The sequence below is a fragment of the Cyprinodon tularosa genome, unplaced genomic scaffold (genome assembly GCF_016077235.1).
Source record: "Cyprinodon tularosa strain WSP-4 unplaced genomic scaffold, ASM1607723v1 ctg166, whole genome shotgun sequence".
NCBI lineage: Eukaryota > Metazoa > Chordata > Actinopteri > Cyprinodontiformes > Cyprinodontidae > Cyprinodon > Cyprinodon tularosa.
Window position 1 is genome coordinate 280472 of NW_024038493.1, and position 23922 is coordinate 304393.

General features: G+C 38.0%; 1 protein-coding gene across 2 annotated transcripts; it reads left to right on the top strand.

The window, feature by feature from the left end:
* The first annotated feature begins 1810 nt into the window (after positions 1-1810).
* Positions 1811-22703, top strand: gk (glycerol kinase). Of its 2 annotated transcripts, XM_038280923.1 has the most exons (21): positions 1811-1984; positions 4106-4179; positions 4281-4387; positions 6422-6499; positions 6837-6916; positions 7004-7141; positions 7225-7334; positions 11222-11288; positions 11489-11506; positions 16323-16358; positions 16453-16520; positions 16595-16637; positions 16722-16802; positions 17044-17122; positions 17209-17305; positions 17386-17470; positions 17544-17664; positions 19659-19802; positions 19881-19967; positions 22072-22158; positions 22650-22703. In XM_038280923.1, exons 1-21 carry the CDS (start codon positions 1892-1894, stop codon positions 22658-22660), a joined length of 1704 nt encoding a protein of 567 aa, XP_038136851.1. In that variant the 5' UTR covers positions 1811-1891; the 3' UTR covers positions 22661-22703. The 2 variants fall into 2 exon arrangements, with proteins under 2 accessions (XP_038136851.1, XP_038136852.1); XM_038280924.1 differs by lacking the exon at positions 11489-11506.
* The last annotated feature ends 1219 nt before the right edge of the window (positions 22704-23922 follow it).

The following is a 23922-nucleotide window of genomic DNA, read 5'->3' on the forward strand; positions in this document are numbered from 1 at the left end:
TTATTTTTGTTTTTTGGGGGGTTGATTACATTGAAATTCTTCTAGCCACTTGTAATTTTTATTATACTTGCTTTTGCCTGTTTTTTCAAGTGGGAGATGCCAACCATTCGCCGTTGGTGGTGCCTCCAGATAATGGAGAGGTTTTGCATTGAAGGGTACCTTCACACAGGAAACTTCAATGTCTTCTGTATTTTAGTTTACTATGTGCTAATGATCCTGTTGTTCCATTCAAAGGCATGGACAACGATTTGCTCACTGGACAGAAGAATCCTCCCATCTTCTTGAAGGAATCCTGGAACCGGTCTTTAGGGTTCCAAAGTCCACCAGTGCAGAGACTTCCCCCAGAAATGGTGATGGTGGAGAGGGCAATGCGAAGGTGTGTGTTTAATGTTTAGTGCTAGTGTAGCGAGGGTGAAAAGCATCAAGCTCCTGGTTCTGTTTTTTTCCTGATCACCTCTTTTGAAACTACAGAATTGAGTCACGTGTGTATATATATACTATATAGTATTTTACGTTTTTTTATGTACTTTTTTCATACTTTAGGGACAGACACAGACCCTGAGGGACTTGCATAAAGCATGGGACTGGATTCAACAGCACAAAGCCTTATTCCGTGGGGAAATAGGAGAACCGGAAGTCTTACGGATGAGCAAGCCCAGGCAGAAAATGGCCCTTGAAGGATACAGTTCTGCAAAGGATCCCTTCTTAATTTCCTTCCAGTATCAGGAAGACATGGAAATGTTTTACATCAACTGTGTTGATGTAATGGGACTAAAAGTCAATACCATGTTTTGCGAGCATAGTTCTTAGAATGTTTGTATAGTCAGTTCTTAATAAGTTTTAAAGGTTTTCTTTCTCTCTCTGAATTATTTTATTCTCTGCCCAACTTTTCTAACTACCATTTTTTAATAATGTATGCTTTGGCTTTGTTATGTGTTCTTTGTTCTATTCCCTGTTTGGTTTTTGTAAAAAATAAACAATGTGGGCATTAATGACGAGGTCTTCTCCTGTTTTTGATGTGTACACCAGAGGGCGCTAAAATATCAACTGATAACTTTAACGTTCTTAAAAAATCTATTTTATACAAGAGTATTTGTGTTCAAGATTATTATACAACTTTATGTAATGTAAAACATTACAATATGGATTATATATATATCTCTCTATATATATCTCTCTCTATATATATAGAGAGATATATATAGAGAGATATATATATATGTGTGTGTGTAAACAAAATTAATGTTATTAAGGAATAAAATACATTTTTTTTCCTCAAATAAAAAAATAATAGAGTGCATTCACTCTATTATCATAGAGTGCATCAGATAAACGTTACGCAATAATATATTCCCAGACTGCTCTTAGCATGTCTGATGATGACGTCAAGCAATACAATGGATGGAATTTAAAAAGCATCCATTTCTTCCAGAAAACTTTTCAATATTGTCTTTACGATGTAGTTTAGTGTTCTTTAATTATTTAAGGATATAAATAAAGTTTTTTCAGTACTGTAATTACATTATTTTTTGGCGACCCGGAAGTTATTCTGTTCGCGCAGGCGCAAATGAGCTGATGGTACGGATCGTGCTACCGGTACGGATCGGGTAGCGACAATCCCTTCTGACTTAGTCTGTTGAGTTGAGTCACTTGTGTTCTTATATTTTATTTATATTATATAAATAAAACATATTATTTGTCTATTTAATATATCTGTATTTACTTTATTTTGTTAATAAAATAGTAAAAAAAAAACTGTGAACAGCGTAATTACTGCGTCATTTCTGAGGGCCTGCTGGGCACGTGCGTCATCAAACCGCGGCTAACTGCTCGCTGGACCGTCACGCCCCATCTTTAGCTGAACCAGTGCTCCTGATCGGGTTTTCAGCCCATGTACAGCCCCATGGCCGCGTCCTCTCACCGCATAACGCTTGGCCCGTTGGTTGCTGCCATCGACCAGGGAACAAGCTCTACTCGGTTTCTGGTAAGACCGACAGACGTAGCTCCGAGGGGGAGTTACTCAGAGTGTTGGCGATGCCCTTGACTGAACAAAAACTGAACAGATTCATACATCATTCGGTGTTTATGTTTCATTTTTTTGTGCCAGAGATTGCCAGAGTAGGTCTGATAAAAACTGAAATGGAGAAAAATAAAAGGAACAATAAAAAAAAAAGCTAAAACAGAGTTTTAATCTCAGTTACTAATACATAAAAACACACAATGTGGTGACCACAATCATTTCCATTGTAAAAATATCTAGAGAAATGAGCCTAGGATTTGGTTGATAATGATCTATTAATAATCAGAGTGGTTTAATCCATTTCTATAAACAGATTTATTGAATATCCACTATTGCAATACACCCTTTCTCCATCCGAGACCAGCTTACTGAAAGAAAGCTGGAACTGGTTACAACACATCCTTTGATCTGATTGGACATATGATCCGGTATAGGAAGCATGGACAGTTGTTATTAAAAGTGTTCATGAGAATCTCCCAAAGATCGGAGGCTAATTCTTCCAATTAAAATGGTTTCATATGTAGGAGAACCTCTACCACTGTCATTCCACCACTTACATTGTAAAGTAATAATAACTCTGCTTGTTTGTATAATCATCATTGTTTATGATGCCACTCCTGGGTATAAGTTCCAGCGTAAAAAAAACAAAACATAGGGGTGTTGGCACAATGAATTTTCTGCTATAATTCAATGGTTCTGTTAAATTTGCCACACTCTTGTCCGCCTGCTATTGCTCCAGTGTAGGTATCAGATCTGCTCGGCCGCCTTATGACGTCTTCTGGACTCTCAAGTCATTATTACCTATATTTTCTATTATTTCATTTATTGAATGATTGATTGACTTTATTGATCTCACAGTGGAGAAACTTGTTACATCAGCTGAAATAGTCAAAGAGCAGAGTGTGCCAAAGGAAGAAAAAGGTGCATGGGATATATAGTGTATACAGTGCATCAACATATGACAGCCTTTTTTTATTTTTTTTATTGTAGGATCATATTATATTTATGTTATGTGGTATATATATATATATATATATATATATATATATATATATATATATATATATATATATATATATAAAGATGTATTAAAAATAAGGTGACCAGATTTCTGAAATCAAATCTGGGGACCTTTCTGACTCGTGGATGAATAGAAATACATTTCTTTAAGGCTAAGTTTAGGAAACTGAGACCTGAAGTCTCTCATTTACATATGTATTACTATTTAAACAACAGAAATCAATTGTAAAAGCCAGGAATGTGCCTCTCTAGACTATTACTATTTCATAAGATTAATAGAATGAATAGTTGTGCCTTTGGATTGGATTGGGGCAAATGTGTTGGGGAGGCAGATACATTTTTCCCACTAATGGGATGTATGTAAAGCTCCACTACTTTCAGAACTTCAGGCATTTGTTAACTTATTTCATTTCTGGACAAGCTAATTAGGTGTCCAGCTGGTTACTGAGGTCATTTTCTTTCCAGCCCTCCTCTGACTCTTGCTCTCTTCTTTACTTTTTTTAACTTGATGGTTCTCGGCTCTCATTCAATCTTTTTTCGATCATTTTTACCAGCTAACTTCTTCCTCTCTCCTCTTCTATCAGTTTTCCACTATTCTAAACAGTCCCTTCTAAAACTGTGTTGGCGATATGAGAGAGGGGGAGAGACATGCGGGAAAGGACAGAAGCCAGATTCGAACCCGGCTCACCCGCATCAAGGACTAAGCCCTCCATACATGCGTCGTGCAGGCTAACAACTGCGCCACCTGCATGCCCCTGGTGGTGTGTTGTTATATTAGCTTGGCACAAACCAAACATTTATCACAATGATCAGTTCAATCTAAATCAAATGAACCAAATAACACACCATGGGCAGCCTCCCATCAGCTGCTGTAAAAGTCTACAACGCAACATTTCACCCATCATTCATAAAGCAGTAAAATCGGGGACATTTCCAGGGACAGGTGGTCTAAAATGGGGACCGTCCCTGGAAATCGGGGACGTCTGGTCACCGTAATTAAAAAAAAACTGCTGTAAAGGGAATACAACTCATTATAAAGAGGCTCTTTTGCTGTTTCATTTTTAGGTTTTTAATTCCAAAACTGCGGAGCTCCTCAGTCACCATCAGGTGGAAATAAAACAGAGTTTCCCAAAGGAAGGGTAAGAGATCTGTCTCACCTGCTTCTTGATGTTATCCATAAAAACTGTTTCTTTAGACTTTATCACCTTTTTTCCTTCCTACGCTTTAATGTGGTGTTTAGATGGGTGGAGGAAGACCCCAAAGAAATACTCCAGTCCGTCTACGAGTGCATGGAGCGTACATGTGAAAAACTGACCCAGCTCAACATTGATGTCTCCAACATTAAAGGTACAACAATAAACACAGGGTTCAGCGGACGCTCTTAAAATGCATTGATTCATGAAACATCCACATGCTAGCAGTATGTTCATCTTTGTGTGTGTGTGTTGATGTAGCCAGGCTGTGTTTTTGAATTGTTTATTATTATTATTCCTTTATTTAACCAGGAAAAGTCCCATTGAGATTAACAATCTCTTTTTCAAGGGAGTCCTGGCCAACACAGTGGCAAAAGATTACATTACAAATTACATTACAGTTTACAATTACATCTATTTATAATTAGAAATTCATAAAACAGTTACAAACCATAGATCTCATTTCCAAACTTTTGAGAAATCGTTTAAAATGTCCTTCAACTGCCAGTCTTTCTGACGATTGTTCCATGCTGTGGGGGCAGAATACTTAAAAGCTGGCTTTCCAGCTTCAGTGCGAACACTAGGTACAGACAGAAGCAAAGACTCTTGAGAACGTAGAGAATACAGCCCAGGCGCTCTTGGTTGAATGTACTCACAGAGGTATGAGGGGAGCAGATGCAGAATACCCTTATAAATCATCATATACCAGTGAATGAGTCTACGAGCCTCTAATGCTGGCCAGCCCACACGTATGTAAAGTTTACAGTGGTGTGTGCGAGGCTTACAATTTGTGATAAATCGTAGGGAGGCATGGTAAATATAGTCTAACATTTTTAGAACTTGATCTGGGGCATTGATATAGATTGGGTCACCATAGTCCAAAATGGGTAAAAATGTTACAGCTACCAGTCTCTTCTACGAGTTAAAAGAGAAACAAAGCCTATTCCTGAAGAAGAAGCCAATTTTCAGTCTGAGTTTCTTAATCAATTGTTCAACATGAGGTTTAAAATTTAAACTTTCATCAATTAAAATTCCTAAATATTTAAAAGATTGAACCCTTTTTATCTCTGACCCATGCAAAGTAATGAGGATAGCTATTTTGCAATTTTGTCTTTGTTTTTGAACATCAGTTTATACTGAGCCTGAGACATGGATGTAAAGAGAATGTGGCATTTACCGCGTTTCTGGTCATGGATGCTCTCCACTTTCATAAAGGCCAGTAGTTAATCCTGTCGGTTAATTAAAGCACCATTTTCCAGTAAACTTTCTCTTCTTCCTGGGGGCTTTAGATCCTTGCTCGTCCATCTCCTTATCAGCAAGTTGTCTGTTAGAAGGCTTGATGGCTCCAACTGTGTACTGCCACAGGCTGCTTCGTGAAGTAGTTGTTCAATCACTGATTCTTCTCTCTGGATGTAGTTGGAGCTATCGGTGCGTGAGGAGCAGACAGCAGAGGAACAAAGGGACAGAGGAGAGACTCTCAAAAAAAAAGATAAAAGGATCTGACAGAGGCTCCAAACGTTTACTGGCCATCTGGGATTAACGCACCAAATAAAACATTTAGTCCTATTTTGCGAGTGTTAATCTCAGCCCAGAAGTTTAGTAAGTCTTCTGAAGTTTAGTAAGTCCGGCTGAATGTTATTAAATGTTCTGGTGAAATCAAATAACATGATCCTCACAGTGTTTTCTGCCTTGTCTGGATGACAGTGGGTTGGATGTAATCAGGTGTTTGATGGCATCATCAGCTCCAACTCCAAAGGGATAATCAAACTGCAGGGGGACGTGATACGTAACTAACAGAAGTCTGTCTAGAACCTTCATGATGTGTCATGGCAACAGGTCTATAGTCACAGAGGACTGTTGACTGAGTCTTCTTTGGTATTGGAATGAGACAGAAGGTCTTCCACATCACTGGAACTGCCAGGGTCAGGCAAAGGTTGATGAGGGGCTGTAGATAACAGAATCAACAATGTAAGACACATAAATTCCCAAATCAATCTTTTTTTTTTTTTCTTTTTTTTTTTTTTTAGAAACCAAGAGTCATTTAGAATATGTTCTATGCCATATGTTCTATGGCAGTGTCATATAAACATCTGAATTGTGTTGAACGGTTCAGTCTTGTTTCTAAATATCTTTCAGAATCTGTTTTTTTAACCATGGAAATCATTGCAGCTGTTTTCATTTCCTGTAGCTATCGGAGTGACCAACCAGAGGGAGACCACGCTGGTATGGGATAAGGAGACTGGAGAGCCTCTCTATAACGCCATCGGTACAGATGTTCACTCTGTGGATGGAGGATGTTCAGCATTCTATTTAAACCAATGGAAGACAGTGAACTTCTTCTGTTTAGATGTATAGAAGTGATAGAAACATTAATATGTTGCTTTCATCCCATTAAGATTCTTTATTTCAAATACGTTCTTCTAGAAGTTTATTTGAATGAATTAAACTTATAGAATAAAAAAGCTTTCAGCAGCATGATGCCAGACCTGGATTTCACTGTTTGCATAAAAAGCATTTTGCAGCAGAATGTAACCTTCATATCTTTTAATGATGTAATTCATCTTTAAGTTCATATTCCAAACAATAGCTTTGCTGTCCTTCAGTGTGGCTGGACCTGCGAACTCAGTCAACGGTTGAGCGTCTCATTAATAAAACTCCTGGAAGAAATAAGAATCATTTACGAGTAAGACTGAGTCATAAATCTTTCAATCCTTCATTTGTTTCGTTTTTTTTCCTGGGTATGAACTGATGGGAACTGTCTCCTCTCCAGCATAAAACAGGTCTACCAATCAGCACTTATTTTAGCGCCGTGAAGCTTCGCTGGCTGATGGACAACGTGGAGCAGGTCCACCAGGCCGTGGTGTCCCATCGCGCCATGTTCGGCACCGTTGACTCCTGGCTCATTTGGGTGCACCAAGAGTTCCTGCATTGTTGCTTTTCTCTAGATCTTAGTGAAAAATATAAAATGGATTTTTAATGTCTTCCTCTTAGTGTCTGACAGGGGGGAAGTCGGGAGGTGTCCACTGCACCGATGTGACTAATGCCAGCAGAACCATGCTGTTTAATATTCACACAATGGACTGGGACCCAGAGCTCTGCAAGTATGGCTGCTGGACTCATTTATCAGTTTAGATCTTTGTTTTGAAGAAGGGTTTATTTGTTTACATTTATGGTGTGAGTAACGAACATTTTCTTCAGACTTTGATGTCAAAATAAGTTATTTTTACTCTGTAAAGTTTAAATTCCCTTAGTCGCTTGCTGAGCTGTCATAATCTTGGGTTAATTTCATTTTAAATCTACATATAGTGGATATATCGTAAATCCTCTAATATAGGCCGGGGCTTTTATTTCACTCAGGTGCATCTTGGTCCAGGCCATAATGGGAAGGAGGCCAGAATAAGAGGCAGGCCTCTATTTCTATTTGATCAAAACAGACTACCAGTGGAATGAATAAAAAAGAGATTTTGTGTCTCTTTGAATCTATAAAATACTAGGTTCATTTATTGAAAAAGTACAGTTACCATAATGATATGCAGAACATTAATCAGAGATCTTCCAGCAGCTGCAATTTTTCTAAACGGCAATACGAAAAAAAAAAAAAAGACACAGAATGGAATCTTGGGCAAACTGACTTGCGAAACAAAGTTTTAAAAAAAATTAATGGAAACTGTTCTGCCATCATAGCGAAATTTAATTTGAGGCAGGCTAAGTGGAAGTAGGCAACCAGTATCATATATTTCAAGGTAAATTTAGAACAACGAAGACCAACGAAAATCTGTAATTTTAACGCTGCCTGGTTACCTCCAGACCTACCGGTAATCACATTTGTCTTTCAGTTCAAAACGACTGTATAAGACAACTATGATGTCTGTGTAAGGATGGGACTTCCCATGCTAATGGCTTGGATTCGTTAGCAAACATTGCCCCCCTGTGGTACTTGTATGTTACTATCACAAGTTGTTGAGGACTGCCCAGGAACATCGTTGGTTTTAATTATAGCCCCGGCCTGTATAAGAGTCTGGCCACTATTTACCTCCGCCAACAGCCAGACAGGCCATTATTAGAGACCCGGCTGCTAATGGAATACAGGCCAATATTAGAGAATTTACAGTAAGATACAATGAAGATGATAAGACTAAGGCTGAATGATTTTGGAAAATAATCTAATTGCAATTTTTTTTCTTTATATTGCGATTTAATGCATTTTCCCCCCAGTTTAATTGGTCATGTCTTTTTTTAAACATATACAAACAACAAATCAATCTGTTTCATCGCTGTGCAGATTAGGTGCTAAGAGACACGCTGTGTCCTAATTAATGATCGCGTTCTGCCTACGATATATTTCAACCAAAATTGCAATTTTATTTTGACTTTTCTCTACATAACCACAAGCAACAAAAATGGCCTCTAAATAAAGACAATTGTAAACAAGGACTATTTAAATCAAGAACTTTTAATGTTTTTATTAATCCGAATATTATTCAAGAGAGCAGCTTTTAACTAATTTGGACATCAGTCCTTGTTGAACATGAAGTCCAAAGTGCAACCATGTATGTATTAAACTGATTAACTGGTACTTAGTGCTATGTATGAATATATAAACTCTAAAACAAGTAATAAAATTAGATTATCTCACTGCTGCAACTGTCTTCCCTTCCATGTGGAGGCAAATCCACTTTAAACATTTTACTGACACCTAAAGAATGCGTCTGATTCACTAATTGTTACATAGCCAAAAATTGCAGATGTCCGCGATTTGGAAATTGCATTTTTTTCAATCGTGATTATATTGAAAATGCGAATTGTTCAGCCCTAGATAAGACCTTGACCCATTTAGCATTTTAACACCTTCCTGTTGAAAATGACTAACCTTTTATGGAGTATAATGCTATGTTCACACCTAACAGGCTTTGAGCAGCAACAAGCGCCTGCTGCTTCATTTTTGAGGCTTGTACACATAAAGGTCAGACACACCTGCAAAAAGCATCTTTGTTGCTCCTGAAGCGCGTCCAATAAAGTGTGTCCAGATGCATCTAATGCTTCCGGTGCTTTCGTTTTCAATGCCAGAGAGTGGCTTTGCTATATTTGCTGTGATCAGCGGGTAAAAAGTAGTTTTAACATATTTTTAAGTGAGTCCACCTGAAAACATGGTCTGTGCAGTCAGTTAATCAAGATTACAATCCTGCCTCCAAATATTATCTTGCTGTCGGAGCAGCACAAACCCCCGTGCACCAGTGATGTGCTGTCAGCAACAGCTGCCTCTCAGCCGGTCGCCTTTTGGGGGGTTCCCAATACTGTTTGTGGTGCTGGAAGTAGATTATTTGCATTTTTCATTATTTAGTACTAACAGCTGCTCCTTGTGAACTGTGTCATGCAGCTCAGATGCTCAGAAGCTTCATCTGTTCAGATGCATCTGTAGCTGCTTCTGCTGCCTTAGTTGGTGTGAACGTAGCATTACAGCCAGACTAAGACCTTTTTTTTGAGAATAAATTCTTAATATTAAAAGAAATAAAGTCACAATGTTATAAAAAAAATAATAAGGATCAGATAACTAGGATAATGTTATTAAAGCAAAGTTGTTATATTATGAGACAAAAGTTGTATTAAGCGGGAAAAAGTTTTGTGGCTCAACCAAACTGCAGCCCATGCCTGAAACTAGTATTTAAACACAGAAGGAGGAAGGATGCTCTTTTATGCTTATATAACAGTAGGACTCTGCTTTAATCCTATAGAGTTAGGACTAGGGCTGAAAGAGTTATTCATGGCTAATCGATTATTGAAATAATCATCAACTAATCTAGTAATCGATTCATCGTTAACTAGAATGTAGTCTCTAAAATATGCCTTTATCTGACAGAGCAACCCACTTACAGCAGTAATTATACCAAGATTGTAAAAAATATATATGAACATTTTGCATTTAAGACAAAAAAGGAAAATGTGTGTCAAAATGCTCTATCTAGAACTCCTCAACTGGAAAAGTTTCGGTTTCACCTGGTTTAATTTGTTCAAAAGTCCTCCTTAAGGAACCTTTTGATATCCGGTTATTAATTGATAATAGATTTGCAAAATAACCTTTAGTTGCAGCCCTAGTTCGGACTTAATTGTCGTAAAGCTACAGCTTTTATCTCATTGTAAAGACTTTCACTGGTTAATCTTTCACTGCTACGATGTACTTATTTTACAACTTTTCTTTTTTGTAATATTAAGACTTTATTCTTATACTGCTACAAATTTTTTTTTTTAGTATAGCAACTTTATAATCTTAATGGTTTCATTTTTTTTTTACAGTGTTGCAATGTTAATCTCTTACTATTATGAATTAATTCCTGTAAAGTTAGTTTAATTCCATTTACCTGACATTATTTTTGGAATATGACAACTTTGCTGTAGACATTACATTAATAGATTAACTTTGTCTTACTATGCATTTTTTTTTCATTATATTAAGACCCGCTCTTACTAAGTTTGTTCACAGATTTATAAAAAAATAACGTTATCTAGTTAACATGATGAAATCAAACCCTGAAATTAACATAAAACACCTGATTGTTTTACATTGTAAGCATGTGTCTTGACATATTATTAAGAAAAATATGCGCAGAATAGTAATGGCAACCTTTTTTGTATTCTGTTGAAAAAGTTTGAATGTTTAAAGTCATTAGCTGTCAGATGGGTGATGAGAAGAAAAATGGTCTTAACAGAAAGATGCTAAAACTTGCAAGAAATATGCAGAAAGGTGAAGAGAATAAAGACCATGGAAATGTGCACAAAGCATATGAAATTAGAAACCAGGGGCATCTTGTACATATTTCAAGGAGAAAATAATAAGACCTACGACAGCTAGGAAAATACCAAAGACACGTTTTATGAGGGAAATGAGCAGCTGCTGACTAGAGCTAAGCTTTTTTAGCTTCAGGAAAAGGGTACCTAAGAATCCTTGTCCTAATCTGGATTGAACAATGTTTTTTCTTCACCTCTTTTCTAGATATTTTGGTATTCCCATGGAGATCTTGCCCAGAGTGAGGAGCTCCTCAGAAATATATGGTCTAATGGTAAGCTTGGAGACGCTACTTTATTCCTATAATTTGATCCTAATTTTGATGCTAGTGTGAAATAATATAACAAAACATTTATTTTGATTTAACATGTATTGTAGAGTGTTTTCAGGCTGTTTTTAAGTGCATGAAGGTTGACCCAGAAATTCCTTTAGGCATTTTTGTGTGCCATTGTCTCTCTCTTTTCTCACTGGTAGAAAATAAGTTCTTGCTGGGTAAGTTATAACTCATCATCATTCTACTCACCGCATAAAGTCAATGGTTTTCCTATTCCATCACCAGCATATAGATATAACGTTCCCAAAATAAATGCATCTCCAAGCCTAGAAAAGGATATTATTAATTTTACTTAAAGAAAAGTGGGATCAAAGGTTCTATGTCATCCAAAGCCTACCAAAGACTTATAAGACAAAAGTTTTACAAAATCAAAATACCAATTTCTATAAATATATTTCATATTCATTGTTTTATGTCAGTCTGTATTTATATTAAGAAATGAAGCCATATTAGCTACAAGTTGGTTTGACTCTGAACTTGCATTTTACTTTAACATAGTAAACCATAATTGTTGAATTAAATCAAGTCTAAGTCCTAAGATATAAAAAAAAAAAAAGTCTTGTTTGCTTGTTATATTATGGAAACCTAATAACCTTGTTATATAATGGAAATGAATCAAAGTAAATGTAAAACAATGGATTTAAAATTAATAATTCAATTTCAGTTTGTTGAATCTTATTAATTGAGAACTTGCGCCTAAAATCCCTATCTTTTGGTGATGTAATGTTCCCGCCGTCCAGCAGGTGGCATGTTCGTTCCACATGCCTTGCTGCTACCAGTAAGAGAAGTAATGCCGAGCAGCGCACTGCTAGAGCAGAGATATAATCCAATGGGGTGTTACATCTTTCCGCATCATCAGATACGGTTTTCCCTGCATCTCCGCAAAGCACAAGCGGCAAAAAATGCGCATGCTCTCTGAAGGCATTTAAAAGCTGCCCTGCACTCAAACCAGAGAGGAAACACTGGAACCATGAATGCTTAAACTTTTGTCTATATGAAGAAATGGATGGATGGACGGATGTTGCAATATCTATAAAACACATACACACATATATATTTATATATATATATATTTCCAGGGATCTGCTGTAACCACTCCTTAAGTTTTGGGGGTCACTGCCCCGAGTGCACCAATGAACACAGGCACCTTGACCTTCCTTGACCTTCCTTTCTCTCGCTCATTTCTGAGCCCTGGTATTCCTCTAGTTTCTCATGTTCCTTTTTCTTGATGTTGCAGTCACTTGGTATTGCTATGTAAATACCTGAGATTCTTCCTTGGATTTCTGCCACTGTGATGGTGACTGGATTATGTTCAGAGCCACCACTGTGCATCACTGTTGTGTGCTGCCTCCTTCTCCCATATGCCTTTCCAGTACTGTTAAGTTTCTAGCCTTGGTGGGGTTGTTCTGCTATTACCCCACTGAGCGTACATATTCGCTGGTTGAGTTGTCTCTCGTTTACCTCTTAAGGCAGCTGGCCAAGGCTTGGAGCATTTTTTGGCAGTTTCTAGTGCTTCAGGTATGGGCATCTGGCTGTACCTCTTGGGTACTTGCTTTTTCATTGCACCTTTTAGGGCCTCTGTCAATTGACTAACTTCTCTCCATGCTGCTTTGATATTAGCTCTAGCCTTCTTTTTCATGGTGGGTATTTCATCACGTTTGTTCTTACAGCCAAGCATCTCTAGTATCACTGCTGCTGTGCAGTATATCAGCTCATTGGTGTCGGTGATGGTTGATGTAGAAATTGCTTAAAGAGCTGCATTCATGTCTTCTAGTAGTTTTCTGATGGTACTTCACTTAGTTTCTTTAACTGGCTTTGCAGTTTGCCTGGTGGACATTTTTGCCATTATCTTATTTTTCAGGTCAGTTGCTGCCTCGTTCAGCATGGTTGCGCTTATTGGGGCGTTGTACCTAATCTCTGGTGTGGGGTTTGGCCAGTTAGCCAGTTTTGTATCTCATCAATCTCAAGTTGTGAGGGCATTTATGGATGTTAGAACATTGAGCCACTAGTTGTTTTGCCGTAAGTGTGAACTGTGGGTTTCAAAGTGACCATTTCTCCCACATCCTTTGCATATAGCACCTGTGACTAGGGTTACTGGAGTACTGGCATTCCAGCAGAGCTCGGTTATTGCATTCATTGCATTGTATCTCATCGTTGTATGAGGTAGGCGTTAGCGTGAAGGGTCTTACCTAAGGACACACATGGAGATGTAGACTCTTAAACTTGTCAACACATAATCCTGTATTTATTGTCCCTTTCAGCATTAGACATCCCCAGTTATTAATTGCATACTGTACACTCACCAGGTCTTTCCACCCCATCAGATACCGTTCTGGTGGACCAAAGAGTCCTGTCTGATACTGTTCCCCCTGCTTTACATTGGGGGTACGTGGCTCGATGCAACACCAGTCAGGGATTATTTTACACGCTTATGTGATAAGGATGCAGAGTGGACTTTATATGCTTCTGCTTGTAAATGTAAACACCCAGTAAACTTCCCGGTTTAGCTCTATTTAAGCATTCTTTGGGGTTCAACCAAAACCCTGTGTTCTGTTTCTTTCTCAACACTGAACGCCTGAATACACTAAAAATGGATACAGTGAGGAGAATAAGTATTTGAACACCCTCCCATTTTCAAGTTCTCCCACATAGAAATCCCCGAGCGGTCTGAAGGTTTCTTCATAGGTGCATGTCCACTGTGAGAGACATAATCCTAAAAAAATAGTTCAGATATTAGAATGCATGATTTTTTTTTTCTATTTGTATGATACAGCTGCAAATACAGATTTGAACACCTGAGAAAACCAATGTTAATATTTAGTACAGTAGCCTTTGTTTGCAATTACAGAGGTCAAACTTCTTCTTGTAGTTCTTCACCAGGTTTGCACACACTGCAAGAGGGATTTTGGCCCACTCTCCACACAGATATCCTCTAGAACAGTCAGGTTTCTGGGCTGTTGCTAAGAAACAGGGAGTTTGAGCTTCCTCCAAAGTTTCTTTATTGGGTTTAGGTCTGGAGACTAGCTAGGCTGTGCCAGGACCTTGATATGCTTCCTACAGAGCCACTCCTTGGTACCGGTAATCTGGCTATGTGCTTTGGATCATTGTCATGTTGGAAGACCCAGCCTCGACCCATCTTCAATGCTCCGACCGAGGAAAGGAGATGGTTCCCCAAATTCTCGCAATACATGGCCCAGGTCACCCTCTCCTTAACACAGTGCAGTTGCCCTATCCTACATGTAGAAATTATGCTACCACCTCTATACTTCACAGTAGGAATAGTGTTCTTGGGCTGGTGCTCATCATTCTTCTTCCTCCAAACACGGTTAGACTTAGACAAACTTTTTTGTAATTTGGTATACACAAAGAGCATACAAAACGAAATTATAATTCTAGAGCTTACCACAGTGAATAAGCAGCTTACAACACTGAAATGAACATTATCATTTACAAAGTGCAGCAGTGATTAAGAATGTAAACGGTGTAGGAGAAAATGAAGCCCTTTTAAAAGTCATGGTGCAAAAGGCATTGATATGGAAAGGTTCAGTGTAGTGCAAAATAATTAAATATGGTGCAAAATGTAGTAGAAAATTGAGTTGTGTTCTATTTAAAGGAATTATAAAGAAAATCAGCTACCTTGGTGTTGCAGGTGTGATGCAGAGTGTAGTTTAGAGTTTCAACAATTTCACACGCTGTTGCAGAACCTGCTAGACCTACAGCAGATGCTTAGAAGCATCTTCCCTGAGGGCAGCAGGGAGAACGGTCCATGGTGGGGGTGTGAGGGCTCGGGCGAGCAGCGCTGGGATGAAATGTCTTTTACGGAGACATTTCATCTCCGTAAAAGAGAGATGAAATCTCTCCCGTGACTCCTCGGATCATCCAAATGGTCATTGGCAAACTTGCAGTCATACATGTGCGCCATCGCCATCTGCTGGCAGTATGTGATCCCTCATTTCTCAGCTTGCCAGCCTTTTTCGTATTCAGAGCGCTACTCTATCCTTATCTCCCCGTTTGTGTTTTTCACCTCCGCTGGGGGAATTATTTCCTTGTTTACTTATTGAGAATATGTGCAACATAGTGACACCCTCTTGTTATGGTAGATATGCAAGTTTACTAACCCATCCATCCATTTTCTGTCACGCTTCTCCCAAGCCCTGTCGTGAGGGGTGCTGTACTCAGCTATACTCGGGCGAGAGGTGGGGAACGCCCTGGACAGCTCGCCAGTCCATCGCAGGTTTACTAACAAGCGGATTTAAAAAAAGTTTTAAACAGAGGAATAAATAATGAGGCGCTAACTAGGTGAGCTAATTAATCAGAAAGTTTTGGCTTGCTGCAACAATCAGGCTCCTAGCATAGTAATTTCTAAAGCCATAGCACATTACTGGCCCTCTTGGGGATGCATTGGATTGGAAATGCATTGGATGGCGGCTGTCCCTTTCTGCTTCTGTGGTGGCATGCTGCTCTGCTGGTTGTCTCTCTCACCTCCAAGCTTCCCAGTCAACATGACTCCCATCTCTTCACTCCCTTTTTGGCGCTGTGTTCTTTTCACGCATCACGTTCTGTCTTTAAACATCTAACCCTAATTGCACTTTGGAGTGAAGACTCTAGATCCTACAGGTTTCACCCCCTCTATCTTTTTTCATTATTTGGCTTCATTCAGTCAAATAATGAGGTTTCGTCTGTTACCCCAAGCTAAACTGTTAATGGTGTTTTAGATTTGGTTTTGTGTTTGTTTTTTTCGTAATATCAGGACAGGGCTTTAAATCTGTTAAATATTTTATTATCAACTTTCTTAGATTATCTGTTAAAACCAGATAAATTTTGGATATTTTTAGACGAAAAATGTATTTTGCTTAAAAACAAAATTTAGACCAATACATAAAAATTTAAATTCATATTTGCATTAAAACTTAAATTGGCTTAAAAGAAAAAAACAAGAGTTAAAATCTTATGGATGCTTATTTTTTCTTACAGAAATCTGGGGCCTTGTCAGGTATTCCCATCTCAGGGGTAAGTCATTTTTTTTCTGATAGATTTGTTTTCATGCTACATTAGAGACAGCAGTTGGAGTGTTTGTGTTTTATTTTTTTGTTTTATTTAACAGTGCCTCGGTGATCAGTCGGCAGCTCTCGTTGGTCAGATGTGTTTTCAAGACGGACAAGCAAAGAACACGTACGAGATTTCATTAGCAGTTCTGTTTTGATTTTTCTTTTCTTTAGAAATCCTGACGAACATGTCATTTTTAGGTATGGGACTGGCTGCTTTCTGTTGCGAAACACTGGATCAAAGGTATTTAACTTGTGTCTCAAATAAAAGATAAATCTACATCAGCACATTATATATCAGCCTGCAGTGACGCGTAACGTTTTCCAGCCTGTTATGTCCGATCACGGCCTGCTAACAACTGTCGCTTACAAACTGGGACGAGACAAACCAGCATGTTACGCCCTGGAGGTATGTGATCTCTAAACTTGTTTCTAAACCTGTAGTTGAGGAAGCTTGCATGAAAGATTGCATCAAAACCATTTTAATGTGATGAGGGATTATCTCTAAGAGGTAAACACTGAAACCAGACGCCACTCTTTCCAGAAGTAGCTTGTTCAAGTCCAAGCACAACGCATCAGGAACATAGTTCCAGCTTTTAAACCGGCTGTGCTAAAATGAAGGGGTCTGATTCTCTGGTCTCTCCTTGCAGGGATCTGTGGCCATTGCTGGAGCTGTGGTTCGCTGGCTTCAGGACAATCTGGGACTGATCGGCTCATCAGATGAGCTTGGTACGTCATCCGTCCATCTAGTCCAGTAGTATGCAGTACGTGGATCCATGCTTTGACCTTTTCTGCTGTTTGCCTCTTGTTTGCAGAGAAGTTGGCTGCATCCGTTGGCACGTCCTACGGTTGTTACTTTGTTCCTGCATTTTCTGGCCTCTACGCTCCATACTGGGAGCCCAGTGCTAGGGGGTACTACCAGCAGCTACTTTCAGCAGTAACGTGGTGCTGAAGCTGTCCTTATAACTCCAATCTCTGTTTCTTTGCTACAGGATTATTTGTGGATTAACTCAGTTTACTAATAAGAGCCACTTGGCGTTTGCTGCACTAGAAGCCGTCTGTTTCCAAACCCGTGAGGTCAGTCTAATCAGGAACGTCTCAAACGTTGGAACACGGGTGAATTGATGCACTCATCTGTATCTAAATGCAGATACTGGACGCCATGAATCAAGACAGCGGCATCCCTCTGACTCAGCTGCAGGTTGATGGAGGAATGACGTCCAACAAGCTGCTGATGCAGCTGCAGGCAGACATCCTCTGCATCCCTGTCGGTGAGAGAAGTCTGATGAGGCAGATCAAGCAGGTTCAATTATCAGAAGGTTCAAAAGCTAGGAGCTTCACTGGGATTTTTACAAATGTTTAGACTTAGACAGATTTTATTTTGTCCTTTTGATCACACAAGTGTAAACAAAAAGAAATTTCGATAAGTGCAGCTCTAAGAGCAAGTAAGCAGCAGTGATAAATACGTGATGAAAAAAAAGTGATGTAAACATATGACTGTATAGTACAGAAAAGGATTAGGGCCACTGGGGAAAAAAAAGTTAACTGATTTTTAAATTTTATTTTAGTTTAGTATGGGAAAAAAGTCAGAATTCTGACTTTGATCTCAGAATTCTGACTTTAATCTTAGAATTCTGACTTTTTTCTCAGAATTCTGACTTTAATCTCAGAAATCTGACTTTAATCTCAGAATTCAGACTTTTTTTCTCAGAATTCTGACTTTTTTCCCATACTAAACTGAAATAAAATTTAAAAATCAGTTAACTTTTTTTTTTTCAGTGGCCCTAATCCTCTTCCGTAGTATAGTTACAGTTCCAACATTTAAATTTTTTTAGTTTTTAACCCATTTTACATAACATTCAGCAATCTAATGGCAGTGGAGAAGAAACTGTTGTGGAATCTGCTGGATCTGCATCGGATGCTGCAAAGTCTCTTTCCAGAGGGCAGCAGGGAGAACAGTCCATGTCCATGTTTACACCAAAGGGAATGAATGTGTGGTGTAGGAAACAAAGCTATCAGACTTTTATAGTGTTTTGAGGTTGATCGGGGCAGATTAATGATTGTTGAAGAGGGTAAAGTCTAGTAAGTACGATGGCTGGAATCAGTCATAGCTCTACAACTGGTCATCTTTAATTAGGACAAGTATAAGGATTAAAGGGACACACTTTGGAGTCCTTTGTCCTCAAATTCTGGACATTTAGGTCCAGAATATTAAAACTGAACTAATTTAAAGGCAGTTTATTTTTTTTTTCTGTACGACAGATTTTTTTTCGCTGCATTTTGGATCGTTTACATTTTAAAGATTAGAACAATCCCTTTGAACATGTGAAGCCCGTGCAATGTAGCTTCCTATTCATTGTTAATGTTTGCTTTGTTAGTAGATTGTTCTTTTTCTGTTAATTCAGTTTAATCCTATAGCTCCATGCAACACATTTCATTGCGTCATTGACTCTAAAGCAGCCCCTCACAATAACAGTTGTATGCCCCAACAGTGGAAAAGAAAACTCCCTTTGAACAGGAAGTAACCTGCAGAACCAGGCTCAGTGTGAGCATTCTGCTGGTTTTGGTTTATAATCATTTTGGACTTTTTATCATATAATTGAGGGAGAAACAGAAATAGTGGCTTAAAAAATCAACAAAGAATAAATTGGCTGCACATATCTGAGATTGGCAGGAATAATGTCATAATAATCAGAATTAAGATAGCCTTTATCAGTTCATCTCTATTCCCGGATCAGAACTGAATGCGTAATAAATGGCATTTGATTGGTTTTAACAGTTTGTAGCATATTTCTCACTTCCTTATGTTGAAGTTTGCAGATTTCTGCTTCTGAAATAAGAGGGAAAATTGTCACTGGGATTCTTACTAAACATCTGCCCCGACCTGACCAGTCATTCATCTGTTATCATTGTACCTCTGTGTCACGTGGTCCTCTTACACAAAGCGTTTTTTTACTAATGAATCGAGCAAAACCAAGGTGTAAACCTCAAAATGAAGACCTTCTGTATTCACCCAGACTGAGCTGCTGCTGTGGAAATGTGTACAGTTGTAATATGTGATTTAATCTGGTGTCTTCTTTACCGGGGCCAGAAAGTACTACCCAACTACTGCTGACCTGTTTTATTTTTTTGTCTTTATTTAAAGTAGGAAAAACCTGAAAACAGGATTTACTATTTCCATAAGAAACAAATGAATTAGTTTTAAATATAAAACTGCTGTCGACATATGCTGGCTAAGCAGTGCAGACTGCCTTGGTATTTTCAGTGAAGCCCTCCATGCCTGAGACCACGGCTCTCGGAGCAGCGATGGCGGCAGGAGCGGCTGAGGGGGTGAGCGTGTGGAGCCTGAACCCAGAGGACCTCAGCGAAGTCACATCGGAGAAGTTCGACCCTCAGATCAACCCTGAAGGTGCAGAGAGCATCACCAACCCCTGCTCCAATCAACGGTTTGGTTTTTAATTTGCTGTGTTTGTGTTACACCATGTAGAGAGCGAGTTTCGGTACGCGAGGTGGAAAATAGCGGTGGAGAAATCGAAAAACTGGGAGACGACGACACCTGCAATTAATGGAAACGGTAATGTTAACATTTGGAATACGCGTAAAAGTATTTATTTAACAAATAATTTACACAGTTTTAATAATCTGATATCATCAGCTGGTCTTTGACATCATTGTAATTATCTCTGCTTTGGTCCTCTGGGCCTTTTATCCTCTGGGTCATGGATAAATGTGCGATTTAACATCTCTACCTTATAGTCAAGAATCACTACATTTTAGCAAGTCAGGCCCACAGCATTATAGATCCTCCATCGTACTTGAGGCTGGACATTAAAAGCACTGAGTCGATGTGCCTTCAATTAAGTTGCATTCCATTTGTCCTTTGATATCTTAATTTCCAGCCTCAAAGTCATACATTTGAACTGGAATGCTCCCAAAATTGTAAGTTCCGAATTGGGAAGTGAAAGGATGGTTCCTGCTTTCTCCCATCAACAGTTTGCAGACCTTCCCTACTTTGACTAGGCTTTATTTTTGCGTGTAGCGTTATATCAACTGTGTTTAGAGGAACAGATGTTTCAATGCCGTCTAAAGGCGCAGATAACAATGTTCTTGTCATTTTCATGGTTTGTAACGGCGACCATGGAGAACATAAATGCATAGGCAAAAAAACTGAAACAAATCTAACATGTTCTCTAAATAGAGATGAGAGAATAATCATCATTGCCTTTAACTTTCTTTGCCTTCGCCTCCAGATCAGGTTAGAGCTGAACAATTACATCTGGAGTATAATCAGGATAAATTTCCAAATTTCTGTAATCCATGTATGGTTCATTCTTTGTTTTTTTCCGTTTCAAAACAAAAACGAAAAAACAAAACAAGCATGTGGTTTATTGTTTTTCCATTTTTAAAACGGCATTTGCAAAAATGAAAAAAGGATACGTTTTGGGATTTTTTGAACTGCAATGGTTAAACCAAAGACAAACTTTTATTTTGTTGTTAATTCAACAGACCTTATGGCAGAACCAGAAATGAAGACCTGAACTCCCAACACATAACTTTTTTAGTTACCAGTAGGTGGTGGTAATGTACGCCTTCAATTTCTTGCCAACCGCCATTACAATTTACAAGAAAAGGAACTTTTTCAGTTAGCACTACCAAAATGGAAACGAGTAATGTGGAGCTCCATGGCGGCTCAAAGCATCACTGATTTCAGAGTGTTTTTTTCCCTCTCTCAAAAAGTTCCATAATCAATGCAGAAAACAGTTCAAGTGCAGCCATTGCCTTTTATTTAGAAGTGGTTTGTTTTGATGCCGTCTTCATCCACTGTAAATTATTTTTCTTTGGCGACTTACTTCATTTCCGGTACCGCTACATATTTAAACAACTGTATTTTATTTTCATTTAGATGGCAAAACAAAACATAAACGCTGTTGATTTTCAATTAATTAGATTTTTCATTTTTTCGATTTAGGTTTTAAAAACAGAAAAACAGAAAAACCACATGCTTGTTTTGTTTTTTGGTTTTTGCTTTGAAACGAAAAAACCAAAGAACGAACAATACACAGATTTTCTCTTCCACTGATTTTTGGTTCTGATCAGAAAGAGTAGTACAAAAACTTTCTAACTCCAGCACGTTAGGTAGCAGCAGCACACTCAAGGTGTAGATTGAGCAAGAGGAAACATCTGCCTATACTAGCTAGATTTGAGCAGAAATAATTAGGAACCAAACACAATCTCATTTTTTAAGACGACAAAAATAAATAAATACATTTAATTGTATTTCTTTGGCAGAATAGCAGCATAAGTCCAGCAAAACTAGCTACCATCAATCATGCTAACATGTACCTTTAAGATGGAATCTGTTAGCATATCTCAGATGTGAAAATTACACCCTGACCTTGTTTTAGAATCCCTGCCAATGATTTATAACTGAGTGATTGATAATTAACACACAGTCAAAGCAGGTTAATGTGTATACTGCAGCGTGGAGGTACACTTTGGAACCTGGACGTCCTGAAAAAAAAAAAAAAAAAAGCCTGTTCGGCAAAAACAATTAAAGTAGATCCCATCTGATAATTGCTTCCCATGTAAAGAATCATTAGATTAGTAAATAAACCACTGACTGATGTCTCAGTAGGAATCATTGCTCTATTTTCTTTCCCTGTGTCGACGCCTAACAGGTGAACCTAGCATCTTCAGCAGCGCCCCTCTGGGGTTTTACATCATCGGCAGCATGTTGATGCTAATTGGAGCGAAATATATCACAGGTTAGTTGCCGTTTTCTTTCACATATTTGCTCACATGAATGCTAAGGAAATATATTAGGTACAAATCTTATTGGGTTCTTTTTTTAAGTGAAGTATGTCTTAAGAAAGTAAAAATTAGAAATGAGGATTTTTTTTTACCTTAAGTAAAATGAATGTAATTTTGAGTAAAGAGTGTAAAGTTGTAATCATTGCATTCTGTTTATTTTTTTAAGTATTTATAAAAAAAAAAAAACTTGATTTAGAGTTTTCTTCCTACAATAACGACTCATTAGCTCAGCATCTCCTTTCTTTTTATTTTTTGTTTTCAACAGCCAGCATTACCATGTGCTTGGCATTTTTCCCAAATTAGCAAAAAACAGACATTTGTCAACATCTCTTCTCTTTTTTTTTTTTTTCTTTCATCTGGACATAAGCCAAATGTTCGTCAGATTGTAACCTGATCCTGTTGTTGACTCTGAAACTTGTTCTGTTGCTTCTCAACTTGATTTCAGGTCATGACTAGTTTTCCGATACCGTCTGGGAGCTAAAGAGGAGAAGAATAACAACAAAAAAAAAAACAACCGCCCACTGCTTGTGTCCTTTCTGCACCATTCCAGAGGAATGAAGAATCCAGACAGCTCTGCAGCAGCTTAGACCATATCGGCACACAGCGGACTAATTGTGTTTGTTTGGATTTGTTTTACAGCCTAGATATGAATTTTCCATTTATTTATGTAGGAACACACTAAAGCTACTGTTGGCTTTGAATATGTGGTCTGATTTACTTTAAGTGTCATTGCACGCCATCTGGACTGCGTTATTACAGTTTGTGTGTATTTAGGATGATGGCAGCAGGAGGATGTGAGAAACTCGAGGCTTTTAGACAGCAGGGTCAGTGTGCTTAAATGTTCATTATTAAAACATTGTGGGCAACACAAACCTGAGGGAAAAACGGGCAGTAAGACTATCATTTTTTTTAACATTGAAGTAAAGAAAAACAGCACATGTTGAATAAAACCTAATGCAGACTTATAGGAGCCTTTTAGTTCAGATTAACTAAATTAACCCACTGAATTCATATGAAATTCTGCAAAAACTCAGAAGTCGATCAACTTAAACTAAAGCAGACATTGTGAGAAAGTATTTATTCATTTATTTGAATGGAGCCAATAAAGTCTCATGTAAGACAATAAAGGTAAAGTGTTAGTGTTTACCTTTTACAGCCTGGAGACAGGGACCTTCTTCCTTCCTTCATTTTAAGTCAGTATTTTTGAATATACTCGGCCAGTTTAAAGTTCAGAGTTTAAAGAATCAGAACAAATGCTCTTTTTGTGTTTTTTAAAACAATGTTTTTGTAAATTCATTGTAATTTATTAAAACTAAAATAGTTTTTAAGAATTGTGTGTTGTGGTATAAACCTTTTTTTAACAAGGAAAATAAAAGCAACAATTCATACTATAGAAGACTTGTAAATGTAAAGCTGAAAGTTCGCTTTTGGTTAATTGCTTGGCATGTTTTTTTTTTTTTTAATAAACACTAATTTTACCCAGAATCTCTGTATTTGACGCAAAAAGACACAACAAGCCATTTTTCTTTCTATCTACGCAACATAAAATGATATTTAGATTTAATCATTGGCTACTTTATTTATCCAGAGGAATATCTGCCACTTGGATATGGGCAGATGTGTCTTATATTCATAAACTTTTCAACTAAGGCATTACTTATTTACAGTCAAACCAAATATGCATTAGCAATAATAAAGGCAGGGGACCGAACCATTGC